The sequence below is a fragment of the Hippocampus guttulatus genome, chromosome 15 (genome assembly GCF_054856545.1).
Source record: "Hippocampus guttulatus isolate MCC_2025c chromosome 15, RoL_Hgut_1.0, whole genome shotgun sequence".
Lineage (NCBI taxonomy): Eukaryota > Metazoa > Chordata > Actinopteri > Syngnathiformes > Syngnathidae > Hippocampus > Hippocampus guttulatus.
In genome coordinates, this window is record NC_141275.1 from 11,810,644 (window position 1) to 11,827,498 (window position 16,855).

A 16,855-nucleotide genomic window follows, 5' to 3' on the forward strand; every position below is an offset into this window, starting at 1 on the left:
CAACGTTGCTGGAGTGAAGGGGTCACCGGCAGGGTGCCCGTTGCCCCACAGGAGTGGAAGGCAAGCGTCTTCTAAAAAATAACTCACGAGTGATTTTTTTTTTCTCGCGTATGAGGGCAGCTTTGCGGTGTTAAATGTCCAGACGTTGCACCCATTGGACAGTAGATTCATTAGGTGCTGTGAGGTTCAAGTTGCCATCTGGTGGTCGATGAATGGGACAGTAGTAGAGGAGATGTTCTGCAGTTTGGAGTTCTGGTCCACAGTCGCAGAATGGTGATTCGACGAGACCCCATCGGAACATGTTGTCGTTGAAACGGCCTACCCCAGTTCTTAGCCGGTTGAGTCGTACCCAGGCTTTCCGGGGTAGCGTTGAGCCAGGTGGGGGTTCGGTGTTGGGTTGGACCATGAACTGGTTGGGTCTTGCAGTATTATCCCAACTACTTCTCCACGCTTCCAGGATGTTAAAGTTGGAATCATGAAGTTCTGCAGCATGATGAGGAAAAGGGTGGTGAGATTTTAGCCTTTGGCGCTTTCCAGGTTGTACCTCGGCGATCAACTGGTTTACTACTCACGAGTGATGAGTCATTGTGATTTCCGGGGGAATGTTGGAGAAGTGATCATTCTTTTTAAAAAAATTCAAATGTCCACATATATTCAGAGACAAAAACAGTTGCATCTTCGTATTCCAGTTTATGTCAATTGACACCGATTTTTAGTACCCTGTGCGTGTCTCTCTCTCTCTCTCTCTCTCTGCCTATGGGAGTGATAAAGAGGTTTGTGTGACTGTGAGCAGACTGACTTGAAGATAGAGGTTGCAAGCAGATCCCCATCCACCTCCTCATTCTGCTCTTTCTCTCCCGCTCCGACTCGGACCGAAGAGACAAACAGTCTCCCACATGCTCTCACAGTTTATCAAACATGCACCCACATGGAAGCAGGTCTTCGCGCAAACACATATGTGCACTCTCATCACAAGAGAACAACACACACTCAATCTAAGTGTCCCCGGGCTGACAAAGTATACACTGTCATACTCAAACGCAAACATACGCCCTCAAACACGCACATCCACACGGGCGTACAAACACACAGGTGCATCCACGTGTAAATAGAAGAAGCACATCCGCCATTGATGTGCTGGACGTGGGCCTGTTTTCCACTCTGAGTGCGGCTTAAGCAAAGCAGAGCAAAAAATAAAAAATAAAAATAAAAAAGACATTTGTAGGGATGCTGCATCTGTATCACAGCGTTAGGACGGTGTTTTTCCCATTACACTCACAAACACGCCCACACGCACGTCTGTTGTAAAACTAAAGGAGCCAATTTGTGCTAAATGCCACCAGTGGTTTAGGAGGTTAGGAGGATTGCACAAAAAGCCTGGATCTAAATATTGTGGAAGCTTTGAAAGAAGAAAGCCCCTGGGGGTCTTAGGATTCAAAATGAGACCATCCATGAGTCATGCATCTCATTTTTACGGATCGATAACGTTGCATTTTGGGGGGGGGGGGTTCTCTTTTACATTTTACTCTCAAAACATCGATGAACTGATTCTTATACTTGAGTGACAAGTAAGCATCCTGCTTTGATTTGCCATTAAAATTAAAGAATTGGAAACCCTTCGCCGTGCCCGATCAGAATCAACTTTCAAAAAAAAACGCACAGAAAAAAAAAAACCACACAAAGGTTGTCGAACTTGCCGTCTTATCAGCGAGCAGCCCACCCCCTTTCAAAAACATACGTGTGTCCGCTTTCTGCTTTGCATTCTTCACATCGAATCAAATTCCTTTTGCGCCCTGCACTTGTCCTTTATCTCCAGAATGTGCTTTTAGAGCAGCACAAACATGTCACACTGAGGACACCGAGAGGAGGTTCACACAGAGGGAAAGCAGCTTCACGGTCAGAATCATTTACATTTCTGTTTTTGCCTTCTCGTGGCTGAGCATGAGCTTATCAAGAACCTCTCTTATCTGCTTGTTTGTTTTTCATCAGTGGAAGAAGGCTTTTCCTGGAAAACAGGCCGCAACGCATGTGTGTACGCTTAGATCATACTTTCACGACACGGGCCCGGATCGAGGCGGTCTCGAATGGACCGAGATTGATAAGTAGCCCCCGCACCTCAAACTCCCCCCTATTGACTGCGCCGCGATGGCCTCGGGCTGCCATTTGGCAAGCTGGACGAGGTTGACAGGAAACCGAGACTGCGGATGGGTCATCAAGCTAGCAGCAAAAGTTTCATGAAGCAGTCACGTCATCTCAACATGGAACAGTTTGGAAAGGGGCTATTCTAGTCTGTCCGTCATCATCAAACTATTGCAAAATGATTCAACTGGCCGCCGATGAAACGCGGGAAACAAAGAAGAGCAAATCCGTCGCTTTTGTCACACAATTAGCATTTATTGTGCTGCTGTTTGTTACCCTGACAGAAGGGATCCAACATGTTATAGTTCAGCAAATCTTTCTGATTGTGGTCGTAACTTTTGACAATAACAACACTTATGGGAATAAACGGATTTCATTTGGGGAGGGAAACAAGGCAGAAATCCATTGTAGGCACGGTATGGAAAGCTAGCTAAACTAAGTGTCTTCGATAGATTTTTGGAATGGTCACGACTGGTATGAGCAGCTTTGCAGTGGGTGAAAAAGCAGGCAATGGTGCTGGAATTTTATAAAAGCTTTGCCTCAAAAAGGTCCCACAAAACCTGTGCGATGTCACCAGCGCTCGCTGTACCGCACAAGACGTCACTTCAGCGGTCCTCAAAGCATCGAACCTGGATTTGTGTTTTGCATTCGCCCACTCACTTAAGGTAGAGTGTTTTATTGCTTTCTTCTTCTTTCGATTTTAAAGTTTTGTTATTAACATAAGCGAACTGATTTTTTTAGTAATATGGTACTTAAAATATCAGAAGAGTTGACAAAGATATGCATTTACTGCCATGCTTGTCCTCATTAGCCTTGTTGGTGAGCTGAAGCCAATCTCAGCTGACTTTCAGCGAACCGCAAGTTACGCCCGACCGCAGATAGCGCATTTCCGCGGGTAAAAGCGACGCTGCCCTAGAAGTGATTCGAATTGACTATTCTAACCGTCCCTCAGAGTATGATCTCAAAGAAACATGACTATACGACAAACATGAGGGGGGTCCGCTGTACACTCAACCATGTTGTCATCGACGAAGATGAGGTTCGCGATCAACTCCCTGACAGCTTTATGCGGAAGGCGTTGCTGAATTTTGACTGGGTGACCAAGAACCGCGCATACACTTTTCATGGTATGCTTTTGTGTTGTTTGTAATGCCGGCTTGCTTACACTGCCTTCCTGGCACATGGCCACTTCGGAGTATGATAACTGCCTGCTTGGGAGCCTAATGTCATGGAGACAACAAGGGGGAATGAAAAGAAACATGCCTAGACAATGCCAAGCAAAAGTACACATCCCAACAGATGTGATGTGATGTGACGGAGGGGCGGGTGGGCGTGTGGGCGGGGAGGTTGAAGCGGAAATGGGGCTACGGAGCTTAAAGTTGAGGGACATGGTGTAATGCTGATCTTACTGGCTTTTACAAGTACAGCAGACCTCTGTGAGGAATGCTGCCTTCGCATTTAGGGTAGAACACCCCCACGGTTGAGGGTATCAATATCAAGGGAGATATATTCCCCCTTTTTTTTTTCTTTTTTTTTTTGGTCTGCATTTGCTGGAGTGAGGTGCTGGCTAGCTCGCTTGTGTCCGAGCCAGCTGGGCCACGTCTCGCTTGAGCCGAGCACTCGCGTGAGCGAGCGTGCGCGCGCGCTTCGGCTCGCACGCACATGCCCATAGTGAAGCTTGTTCTTCGCCGCTCACTATCTTTCAACAACAAGCTGAGCAGGGAGCAGACGGAAAGAGGTCCTATTTGTGCAGGAAGATAAATACACTCATGCAGCCAGTGCTGTCCGCTCCAGATTAGAGCAAGACAATAATGAGCACTGGTGGAAGGGCGCAAGACACGGGCTAAAGGACAGAGCGGGAGCCGACTTGCAAAACACACTCAAATGCATGCGTGCAGCTGTCGTGACCGGAGCTATTAATGCTTCTTCGACAAAAACATTGGGGAAAAAAAATTATTTACTTTTGTCAAATATTCCTTTTGTGCACCTGCGCCGTTTTGCTGCCCAAAGCCGAACGTGTAAGTTGTGAAGCCGATTCTGAATATGGTGATGTCCGACAAACACACGGCGGGTGTCCTTTCAACCCGGCAAAAATTACTCACAAAAAATTATGACAAACGAGCGTGTCAAGTTGTGTACGGATATTTGCGGATGAGTCAGCGGGATTGTCTCCTCCTCCCGTTCAACATTCGCTCGTTGATGGACCACAAAGTTGGGCAACTCTCCGTTAAGAGTCGTGAGCGCATGTGTCATCTCACCTCTTCTTGGAATGTCTCAAGAAGTAGGACCCCCCCCCCCCCCGCCCCCCCACAACACCACCACCTACCCCCCGCCTCACAAGAGGCGGGCAACATGGCTGCCTCTTGGTGAGAGTCCAAGCTCAGCTCACAAGCCATTCCATTCTGTTTAAAGTCTTTTCATGTTAAGACACAAATCAATCCACACCTACAGCATACCTGAGGAAACAAACCTCTCAGAATATGTACTATGTGCACGCATGTGTGTGTGTGTGTGTGTATGTAGAACATGGCTGGACACGTCCCTTAAACACACCGGGAGGCGCCCATAGCAGGAGTGCCGGCAGCCCCTCTTTTCAACACTTCGTCACGCCGCACACAAACACAGTTGCCCTTCCCATGCTCCTTTTGTTCCCAAGCGTTTTGCCGAAGTTCCTATTGTGTACGCTATCGCCTTTCCCCTCCACTTTTACAACCGACACTTGTCGTGTTTCAGATTTGTGTAACAAAACTCCGTTTGTGGCTGATATTTTTTTTTTCCGGGGCGACGAGGAGCGGATCGCTTCCTCGAGCGTCGAAAAACAAGTATATGCTTGCCGCTCGCTGGCTGAAGGCACATTTACAGAACTAGGAGTATAATGAGAGGAAATCGCCACCCAATCATGAGCAAGCGTCTACAACAGATGTGGAAAGAATATGAAGTTCTTAAATTACCAACATTCCTTAGGAAGCCCTTTTTTAAAACAGTTTAGTTTATTATAATTTAGGGGGCGGGGTTATTGCAAGGAGGCACTAGCGTACCAGTCAAAATCAACATTCCATTCGCTATGGCCACCAAACGACCTAAAATGAAAACAGTTTGATATAGGTCAAAGTCTACCACCAAACCGAAACGGCTCCGGATGAAACCAGAAGATGACGCAAGTAGCCTGGAGCAACACGTATACAAGGTTACCTAATGCAGCATCGGCAAGTGTTGCTGATGGGACACGTACAGGTATACCCTGACAGACGTGAAGTGTTGCTGCCAAATCCCAGTGAATGAATGAACACAGAAGGGTGAATGGAATAACCATGTTTTTATCATGCTTTTTTTTTTTTTTTTTTTTGCATTGCCCGAATACTAGCATGCTAACTATGGCGAGATCGTGTTTACTTGTTTCATACACTTTAGATCAGAGTTGGGTAATTAATTTCGCAAAGGGGCCATATGACAAACTGCAAGGTTGGCCGACATGCTAAGCTTAAATATATCGATACATGAGAAGTTTAACATTAATGACAGCGACGTATAATGATACAGTGATGACGTATAATACACCCCAAGACGTACAGTCCTGTAGATTTTCCTTCTGTATTATCAGGCCTAATCTTTGCCCTCTTCCTTCTGGTCACAGTCTTGCCAACATTAGGATGAGGGTTATCATTTTTGCTAGTGTCTTTCTTTGGAAAAATAAGGAGGGTTGGAAAATTAGCACTATACAGCAAAGATGCCGCTAAGCTAGCAACACTTGCTTGCTACGTCACTTGTAGACTGAAAAAAAGCAATTTAATGACTACAAATCTTCTGCACGGATTTATATTTTCACTCTAATATTTGCAGTAAATCCCAAGGTCCCGTTACTCGTGAGGTATTTTTCGAGCCGGCCCACAAGCTACTCATGTGTTCCTCGGCGGCGTTAGCCATGTCTGCGAATCTACTGTAAATTGTCGGTATCGCTCGGCACGCTTGCATCATCTGAATAGCAGCTGCTCGACTGCACCGCTACCTGCAGATATACATTTTTTAGGCGGCGGTTTCAGTTTGGAAGACAGTCCCACCGGCGTCTGTGGTGAATGAATGGCGATGAGGGAGTGAAAGGTTATCCCCTGCGGCGTCCTTCGCACGCACATTACGACCTGCCATCGGACCATTGACCATGCAGAGAAGCATCGCGTAAAGCAAACATTTGTAAATCCCACATCCCGCGCACTCAAACACAAAAGTGCGTACAACATCTGGCTCATTATGGACTATTTGTCACAGAAAGTTTGGCAGCTATCAAGTTGGAAGTGATTCATGACAATCTTTCTTCCTTCTGGCTGAAGGAGGATTTCAGACCAAGACAAGACATAAATTTTAAAAAAACCAGAATGATCTAAGTTTGCTGTTATTTGCCACATGAACGTTGCACAGTAGCCGTGGTGAGTGAGAGCGCTCGGAGGAAAACCTTTTTCGTGACTTCGGTGGGAAGCTTCCCATCAACGACCGAGTCATGATCAAATATCGTCATGGTTTTCGACACGCACTTTAAATTGTAAATCAAACGAAGCAAAGAGCTGGCGCTGTTTGTAGACACCCTGCGGTTGAAGAGACCCGTTGCTCTCTGTAAACAAGTTCACGGAAGGTTAAGGAATGTACTCTTCCTGGCCACACTCCGACACCCAATGTAAGATGATTGACGTAATGATGAGCATAAAATGTTTACCCCGGCGAGCTTAACCCGCACTCCCAGGACTGAGCAATCGTGGCCTCATTTTATAACCACGCTGGAGCTGGAGACACTTAGACTGTTCATAAAAAGTTGAATGTGTCATTCTTGATCATCGTGGTTTAAAAATTGAGTTCCCGATTTTTTTTTTTTTTTTTTTTTTTTAAGAGTGATGCTTCGATCCAGAAATGTCTTTGGGCAGTAGGTCGGGTACACCCTGAACTGGTTGCCAGCCAATGGCAGGGCACATATAAACAAACAACGATTCACGCTCACACCGAAGGACAATTGAGTGCTCCATTAATCGTCTGTGCATGTTTTGGGAGTGAGGGAGTACCCAGATAAAACCCACGCAGGCATGGGGAGAACATGCAAACTCCACACAGGAAGACCGGAGCCGGAATCGAACCTGGCACCTCTGCACTGTGAGGCGGACATGCTGCGAACCAGTCACTTTATTTTGTTTTTTTCGCTAATGAGAATACTTTCAACTACATTTAATATTTCCATCCCAGCCATCCCTTTATTACAGCCATCATTTGTGTTCTTGGCATTGAAAAGGGTTAATTTTGTCCAACCACTTCCAAAGCTGTTTACAGAGAGAGAGAGAGAGAGAAAAAAAAAGCTTTCAATATTTAATTACATGCACTAGCTGCAGTCTGTGAAGGAAGAGTGTTGCAGCCCAAGATAGCTGCAAATTACTGAATGATTCAAAAGGCGGGGTAAACATAACTGCCATCACAAAGCGGGAGGGCACAATTTGTAAAGCTACCACACACACTAAAGTGGAGCAGAGGAAAAAGGCCATTCGCTGCTCACGCTGCACATTGACCAGGCAGTGGATCTATGATCTTTTTTTTTTTTTTTCCTTTTGTGCGCGGAGTAAAGCTCGCGGTCATGTTTGCATATTAAAACAGCACTCGAGTTGGAAACACGAGCGAAAACTGGTATCTGCTTCATTTGTAACAAACATGAGGAAGCGTTGCTAAAAAAAAAAAAGACCCAGTATACTATGTGTGAATGCAGAGGAAATACTCCTCTGTTATCTTCTAGTTTTTATGTTTTGCATCATAAGCATCCTTTGTGAGCGTGTATGTGTGCTAAATTGATCCTCTTGCTAATTTGACGTTTGTAAATGGAAGCTGCAATTTTCATGGTAAAATGAATCGAGCAGTACTTAAAAGTTACATCTGCTTTTGTATTCCGGTGAAATGCAGACGTGAGGTAAGCTGTTGACATTTATATCCAACTCTCAAACGTAACGACTTGGATCCTTTTGGCCACGGCCCAAAAGTGTCCGGGGGGGTGTCGTTCATCCCTGAGGGACACCATTACCGGTAGTTGAGTCACGAGGAGCGCGTCTGTTCCTAGCTTGACTGCGGTTCAAACGGCAAGAGCCGCAAAAATGAGAAGATGGCTTTCTCTGATGAACAAAAGAAGCGTCCAAATGGCAACGAATTTCACGGCTGTTATCCTGCGCGTATCTGCTGGACTGTGCGACGACTGCGGCCGCTTCAAGTGTGGCCGAGCCGGTCGCACAACTGCTGTGGTTCCCAGCAGGCCCATTCCTTAGCAACTTTTTTAGTGCGCCCTGATCCTGATCATATACTGCCTCATGGTGGTGAAGGCAACATTCTTCAGTGAGTTCACCATATCTTGAGAAGCAGAAAAGAGGTTGTAAACTATCGCGGCAGAGGCCTAAACATTCGATTTTTCTCCGAAAAAAAGAAAAATGCAAACTTGAAATGTGCTCATATATTTATTTTGGATTCTTACCAGGCCGTAATTAAATGATACAGCAGTAATAAATAAGCAGCAGTAAAATTAAGATGATGCGACTTTGTTACGGCACGTCATTATTCGGTAGAGTTATGCAGACCTTTGGCTTTCGAACATTAAAAGACGAGTTCTGGAGTCTCACGTTTCACTTCAATTTAGAGATGCGGCGATAAGTACAGTCATAAATATCGCGGTAGTCTGGACTCATTGCACAATCTAATTAGAAACATTCTTCAAAGATAATTCCCACAAAGACCTTTTTTTTTTTTTAATTTCTAAAAAGGCCATGTTACAAAAGGGACTGATGGATTTTTCAGAGTATTCATTTGCAATACGATTCTCATTCTGGTTGGACTTGCGAATGAGATTCGAAAAACACGGTCGAAATGACTTCCGTGGAATAAAAATGCACACAAGAGCAAGGCAACTCGAATGTCCCAAAAGCGGCTTTCGCCCTTTCTAATAATTCAATATAGAGACTAGGAGGCGATTATAAATCAGGGGCATTGTGCACTAATTGTAACACTAATCTGCCTTCGCACGATCGTGATCCTTCTTTTCTGTCCAATGGATAATTTCCGCAGCTGTTTGACGAGCGCGGTGTGGCTTCATCGCTCGCAGGACACGCAAAAAAAAAGGATTTTAGGAGGAATCAATGGTGCTCTCTGAACACATTTACAGCAATCGTAGGGATAGTAAATGGCCACGGTGCCTCAGTCGTGGGAAAACGCCCCGCGAAGGTCAACCCAGCTCAACATGCGAGACAATCGTCACGCAAGACCTCCAGCGACGGCTTAACAAATGCGCTCGCTTCCTTCTCAACCACACTCAAGTGTTTTACAGTTATGTGTCACGCTCCCCCCGATTCATTTAATATTAAATTGCCGCTTTGAAAGCGCATTGGCATTTCAAATGTGTTCTCATAGTTGTTATCCGGCTGAAGCGAGTAAGCCCATTATTTCCCACAAGGCCAGACATTATGTCTGTATTATAGCATGGAAATGTATAATCACCCAAAGCGTTGCTTTGCTGTGTGTGAAATCAAAGGGCATGTTAACAGACATTCAAAGCTGGTGGAAAAATATCCACAGAAGACTTGTTAAATCGCCCATGTAGAACTAAAGTGCAAGTACTGGGGGGAGGGAGGGGGGGAATCACGCATGACGCGGCGACTAAGATCCCTTTTTGGTGGCGATAACCTCACTTTTGCGTGGTATCCAAAGCTTTTATTACGTGCCTAATTGCCATGTGCTAAATCAAAGCTAAAGAGTCTTCTTGCATTAGTGCGTTTCCCAAAAAAAACACTTTAAACGATAGCTTTTCAAGCCTAAGGAGTTGCATTTTCAACGCATGTGAGGTGTGTCAGAGAGGTTTCAGGACTGGTGTCACAAGGGATTTATTTTAAAATTCAATCGGAAACTTGGAGCCGGGTGGGAGGAGTCCGAGGGTTGCTCCAGAGCAGCGATTTTCTTCCAGGCCAGGAACTGTCAGATGCTCGGGCATAAGAAGTGCTGATTGATCGTCTGGCTCCCACTGAAGGGCAAAACTTGTAGTTTGGGTTTGAAATATATATTTTGTGATACCACTCCTGGATTTTTTTTGATACACCTTAGCGGTGGTTTTCCCTCCTTGGAATTTCCGGGCCATTTTTAAGAACATTCTAAACGTTGGCAGCGCACCAAACTTTTCATGCATCGAGACGCTGCATGTCTGAAACTCGACAAAGATAAAGTGTGCAAGCTTGCCTTTCAAGAATGTATTTCTGGCGTTCCCTGTATCAGACATGTCTTTCTTTGTTTCGTACCAAGTGAATCACGACGCCAACGGTAAAATTAGATTCAACTCAAACAGGCATTTGAGTTCAAATATGACTCAAGGACAACAGTGCTCGGTTTTGATAGACACTGTCAGTTATCGGAGAGATGTCGAACTATTGTCAAAAAACAAAACAAAACTATGAACTACAAAATAATAATTAAAAATACCGGGAGGGGGCAAAGAAAATGACAATCACCAAAAATGTGGCCAAAGGTTCAAGTCATGTGGCTGCAGTGTGATCATTTTAAACCTATTTTCCTCGTATGTACTGGGGGGAAAAATGTGAATCATGTTTATTAAATCCAGTGTTATTCCAACTTGTATTCTCGGTACTCGGTTCCTTTTTGACAGCTATCACCAGTAAATTGACCTTGAAGGTTTTGTCTTAGACACCAAAGATGCTCACTGTATAACAACAGCGCCTTGTAAAAATGCCTCTTTTGAAATGGCCACTAAAGTCCAGCGGGACAAGAAAATGAAGAGGGCAGCTGTTCGGAACGGCCCAGCCCCCCCCCCACCCCTCCCCCATTAAATTACCTCGCAACAGCAGTGACGCAAAGATTCAGAGGACGGAGATTCCGCACGAATGGACGTAAACGACCGGCTATAGGATCAAACCTAAATGGAGAGAAATCTGCGTTCGCAGCCGGTCACTCCCATTCCGCCTCAATCTCTGGCCTGGACAAGAGACGTTGCAGCACCGGCAGTCAGAAACATTTCAATCCTTCTTATCTCAGCAAACGTCCTGTGCTAAACCACAATCTCTGAGGTGAAATCCACTAAATGAGCACCTTTGTCACCATCGACCAACTGTTGGCGAAATTGCCCTTCAGTGTAATATTTAGAGGATAATGGGCAATCTGCAGATGTAGTGTTGATTCATACTCCTTGCCAGATAACCTTGTGGGCTTGTAGGAGAGCTCGCAAGGCCACACGGCGCAAGCGGCATGTGTCACCCGTCTTCCGCGTCCACGGTTTTCGAAGGAGCGCTCTCGATTCGGATAACGTCACTCAGCCCGGGGGAAGTGACCGACGTCTGCTCGTCTAACACCTCGGTTCGGCAGCTGCGATCACGAGACAGATTTGTGGAGGGCGGAGGGCGGGACGACGCTTTTGAACTCATCCAAGACTCCCCTTTAAAAGAAGTAGTCCTCGTGAGCCGCGGGATAAATCATGATGATTTGTGCAGTTAATTGTCAGTATGGTGCTGGTGTAGCAGATGCTCAGTGCTATTGGGGGGGGGGGGGGGGGGGCGGAAAATGTGAGTCAGTGTTCGCACCTGTGTGCGCACACACATTTAGTGCAAAAAAGTAGGCTAGTATGTCTCCCCCACGGGGTCTGGAGGGGGAAAATGGGGGTTGGAAGTAACCACGTGTGTGCGTCACTTGGCAGACTTGTAAATTAGCAAAGCCTAGAGGGAATATGCCAGACTAAATAGCATTTTGCAGTATTTTGACTCTGTTGTTCTACGTGTCATTGGCACTCTGGAACCGCAGTATTGTTTTAGATCAGACACCGTTGATGAGAGCCAATTAAGCAGCCGTTTCGAAATGTTGCTTTTACAAAAGATGAGCAGATTTGGCTGACGTTGTCAGAGAGCTATTCATTTGACAATGAACAACTAAAAAGGCGATCCACAGTAATGTGTTTTTTTTTTTATATGATGACCATATTTTAAAAGATGGTCTCATTTTATTTTTATATCATCAAAAAAAAACGATATTTGAACAGGGGTGTGTCGACTTTTTACATCCACTGTAGCTCTCCTTACGTGCAGTGCGGTTAAACGACAAGCACAAGAGTAAGCATACTGTACTCAGAGTTGCCAGTTTTTGTTTCCCAGCATGCATATAATACATTTAATTTTACTGTGCAAGTAGCCGGTGAGTGGATAAGGTCACAACAACAGATTTTTGTTTTGGAATTAATTTGCTGCGTGCGCTTTGTTTTTCCAATGCTGCGAGGAGAGCACCTGGATCCAAACAGCCCTGAGGAGCCAGACAACAACAAGGGTATCATATTGAGAACCATGCAGTGCATACAGTCCCATGATGAACACACTGGGGAAGCACGTGTAACCCCGCACAAAGGGGAAAATACGAGCGTTAAGTCTGAGCACTTAGTGGAGTCTGGATTTCATGTTTGGGTCTGGGTAAAATGTAAGACCACGTATGTTCTGTTGATAATCCCCTCAGTTCCTCCAAAAAAAACATGTTTTTAATGGAAAAGAGGCATCATGATAACAAATCATAGTTGAGAGGTCGGTTAGGAATAAAGGCCGTCAGGGGACAAACCGTTTGCCTCACTTTGGGAATGGTGTTGTCATGAAATGTCCTGACAAGGGAGAAGAGAAAGTTCAGCATGGGGAGTGAAGTGATGACTTACACAAGAGATAAGCTCCTCTGTGATACGTCTGGGCTGCGCTATTGCGGTCTACTTTATAACGATTTTTTACATAACAACATTATTGCAAGGGATTAAGGGGAGACATGACACCAGTCTGGATTCACATCCTGTATTTCCTAACCTCCTCAGTAAATTGCAGGAATATAGTCGTTCTTTGCGGAGGAGAAAGAATATATGACTGGATGGAATGTCATATTGTCTCTCAATTTTTACGCTGTTTGTATTTAAATACCCGTTGCTTAAAACACGACCCCAATGCTATTGATGAGCCTGCATTGATGCATTTTTTTGATTATCATTAAGCTAAACGGACTTTAAGGTTACTCATATTTCAAAGCATGATCGTACGATTATGAAAATGATTTTTATGAATAAAGGCCTCTCACGATCGATTGGCTGGTTCTCTCTGCAGTCGGGTAACAAAACAAAAGGAGGAAAAACAGACACGGGAAGACTCTTTTAACGTGTTCCTGACAATATTCACTGTTCAGAAAAAGATGCTGTTGGGAGTTTTGAGGCGATAATAAGGTTCACTTTGTATTACCTCTCTAATTAGGACATGAGTTAAAATGGTGGGGCAATGAAATGAGTGTGGCAAAAGGGAGAAAAGGGGAGCATTTATGTCTCGTGGGTTCATGCTAAGAGGATTTAAGAATTTAAGAAGGCAGCGGGACAGGGCACATTATGTTCTTAAGCGCCAAGTCAAAATGACTATGCAAGATGATGTCAGGATGTGACTTTTTTTTTTTTAAATGACATGCACTTTATAATTGCCCGGAACCGTGAAAGGTAACAAGAAGAGCTGCCTCACATTCTCCCACTCTCATACGATGTTACAAGCCTTTGCAGATGTCACTGTGACAATACCAGCAGCTGTTTGGGACCCAGTCCCAGGACCTGTCGCTATAATATGAATAGTCGAGACTTCTTTTACCCTGCCGAGGAGCATGGGTACACTGTGTGCATCGAGACATCCCTGCGAGGTTGCCACGCGCTCGCTGGCAGAATGCTGTTTTCTGAAACTAAACAATTTGTAAACCAAAATAAAATGTGCACCTACTGTATGCTACACGCACGCTTGATTATAAATGAATCTATTTTTGGGCTTCCTCCTGCAATCAGTGGCAGCAGCGTGTTGAGTTTAATCAATAGGCCGCTTAACCCAGCAAAATCACTCGGCTTTGATATTCTCTTGTACGACAAGCCGAGCAGCACTGAAACGATACACAATCAAATTACATCCGTGACCACATGGGCAAATTCTCTTGGACTACAACTTGAAAACTAAAAAGCAACCGACCATCCGTCCACTTTTTACACCGCCTGGACAAGATTTGAACATCTCTCCACTGTGAAGCAGGCTTGCTGATCGCTGCTCACGCAGACCAAATGCACCAAAATGTATCCATTCTGACCCTTTATTTTGAAAATACTCGGCACAAGAAAGAAAGACAAATACCCACGAAACAACAATTAGTATGATCATTCATCCATCCATTTTCAGCACTGCTTATTCTCGACTGCTTGAAGCTGGAGAGGGCTCAATGTTCCAAACAACAGAGTAGTTGAAATGTGGCTAAGTAGACCACATTTCAGGAAAGTACAGCAGCAACACACGCTGCAAGTAAGCTGCGCCTTCCGTCTCCTTTCCCACTTCAACAACACGCTTTGACAAAACCGAGCCATGTCCAAGTGAATTACAGCTAGCATTAAAGCGAGTGTGAACCTAAATATAGCCTCGGAAGCAATTTGCTTGGAGCAACGTGATCGTGCTACCGGCCTCTGTCCCTGGTGCTGAAACGGTGGGGCCAAGCCCAATTAGGACAGCAATGTGTCCTACGGGACTGCAAGGTCAGAGAGGAGCAATGTGCGTGAGGACATTTGGAGTATGAAAACTATGCAGTGGATGCTACACGGCGGAAGAGTGGGGATGGGGGGCGGATGCAGGATGCAGATAGTTGGACACGCACAAAGTGCAATTGCACACAAGCAACAGTGCGAGGCGCATGTGTGATGCAGCCGAGCAGAGCGAAAGAGAGTTTGATTGATCATGTGGGCTATGGGAGCCTGCGAGAGTTGTCGAAAATTGCTGCATAGACGCCCCGAATGCACATATGGGCTACCCACGGAATCCAAACTATACATTGGTCATATGAGAGCTAAAATTGAAGTATACAACAGATGTTGCCCACGAAGCGCCTAACCCGACGCTAGTATGCCTTTCTTCCGGGTTCGCCGGTAATCCACAATACACGAGCCCACTTACCGCAGTCCTCACACAGAATCTTGCCAACATCCTTCTTGAGACTCTTCCCGCTTGCGTCCAGGGGTGCGAATGAAGCCTTGTAGACCAGCGGAGCCTCGGTGGGCTCCATGAAAAAGATGTACTTGCGGTTCTTCTGCACGTCGGTGCACGGAGCCTCCGACCCGAACTCCCCCAGCACGGTGACGAGCTGTTCGGGCTCCAGCCCCCCGCTGTGGATGGGCCACACGTCCAGCACTTGGACGTGCACGCCGGGCTGCGACGGAAGCTCGGCGGAGGTGTTCCCCGGCGTTGACTGCACCTTGCCCTCGATCACCACGGCCGACCTGTACGCCCGGTCCTGCAGGGAATCCGAAGTCGGGGGGTAGCAGGCGAATGAGACCCCGATGAGCAGCATGGATAGAGATGCGAGCGACTCAAGCCTCATGCCGCCTGCTGTGGCTAGTGAGTGGCTGCTGGCGGTGCGGCGGTGGCGGCGACGGCGGAGGGGCTCTCGGGGCTGCGGGGCGATGGCGACGGAGCTGGGCTGGCTGAGGAGGAGACGGCGTGAGGGCTCCAGTGGCTCGGCAGCGCGGCGGACCTCGCACAAGTGTCCATGCCATCGGGATCCGCTGCTTGATCCCCGTTTAATTCCAACGGGTCGGTGGCGTGCGGCGGTGCGACATACAAGGATGCGGACTCCCAAATCCAGTCTAATCGGAACAATATGAGCAATAAGGCATCATAGATGAGGAATTGTCTGAGGGTGCCCCCTCCTAAGCCTTGACGCTCTTATCTTTGCCCAAATATTGCAGTAAGGGGGGGGGGGGGGGTAGTGCCGCGGATTCGGAAGCAACAAAAGACGCCAAAATGCTGCAGTGAGCCCACAAGTTGCGGTCGTTCAAGTTTCAGAAGCACCCGGGGAAAAAAAAGCACAGGTTTGATTCCCAGGATTAAAACATGATTGTGGTCCTGCTCGCCGCCTTCCACCGCGGCTCTCTCCGCCTCCCCAGACCCACAGAAAATGGACCAGATTGCCAAAAGGAGGAGGGGGGGGGGGTCACACAAGAATGCACGATGGGAGGTGTGCATGCATCCGGCGGAGGTTCCATCTCCTCACTCCTCCCAAGCCCTGGAAGGTGGTTCGTGATGTAGTTTCACATCGCTAACACTCCTGAGCCCTAAACAAGAGTATTAGGGGCGCTCAATAGAGATCTTAAGCCAGGCATGTCCAGCTCCGGGCCTGGAGGGCCACCATCCTGCCTGTTTTCCATCTCTCTCGGCTGCAACACACCTGATTCAGATGATCAGTTCATCAGCCAGCTCTGAAGCAGCATTAGAACATTCCTGATTATTTGAATCAGGTGTGTTGTTCCTGGGAGAGCGGGAAAACAGGCAGGACAGCGGTCCTTGAGGACCAACTTTGGACACCCCTGTCTTAAGCCATGCGCTGCCATGACTTTTTCAGCATTGATGTAAGAGCTTTTACAACAGATAAGAGATAAGATAAGAAAAACCTTTATTAGTCTCGCAATGGAGAAATTCCCAATTCACAGCAGCAAAGTTATCAAAGGAAGAAGTAGAACAACAAAATATAGGAGCTGCTGGAAAGGCAGTCACTCTCGCTGCGCCATTTTGAAGTCAAAATAACAAAAATAACACACCACAACACATAGGACACAGACAGTCGTGCAATCTTCACCACTTTTCTGCATACATTTTGTTGCCTGAAAGATGCTAAAGAACTACAACAGTTGGAAACT

At 46.3% G+C, this 16,855-nt stretch overlaps 1 protein-coding gene across 2 annotated transcripts in view; it reads right to left on the reverse strand.

Moving 5' to 3' along the window:
* nrg2a (neuregulin 2a) overlaps nucleotides 1-16,336 on the reverse strand; it is a 72,536-nt gene extending 56,200 nt beyond the window's left edge. For both annotated transcript variants that reach the window (XM_086130464.1, XM_086130463.1), the window contains exon 1: nucleotides 15,117-16,336. In XM_086130464.1, the coding sequence (XP_085986590.1) occupies nucleotides 15,117-15,540 (424 nt within the window). In that variant the 5' untranslated portion in view covers nucleotides 15,541-16,336. The remainder of the gene's footprint in view (nucleotides 1-15,116) is intronic.
* Between the last annotated feature and the right edge of the window lie 519 nt (nucleotides 16,337-16,855).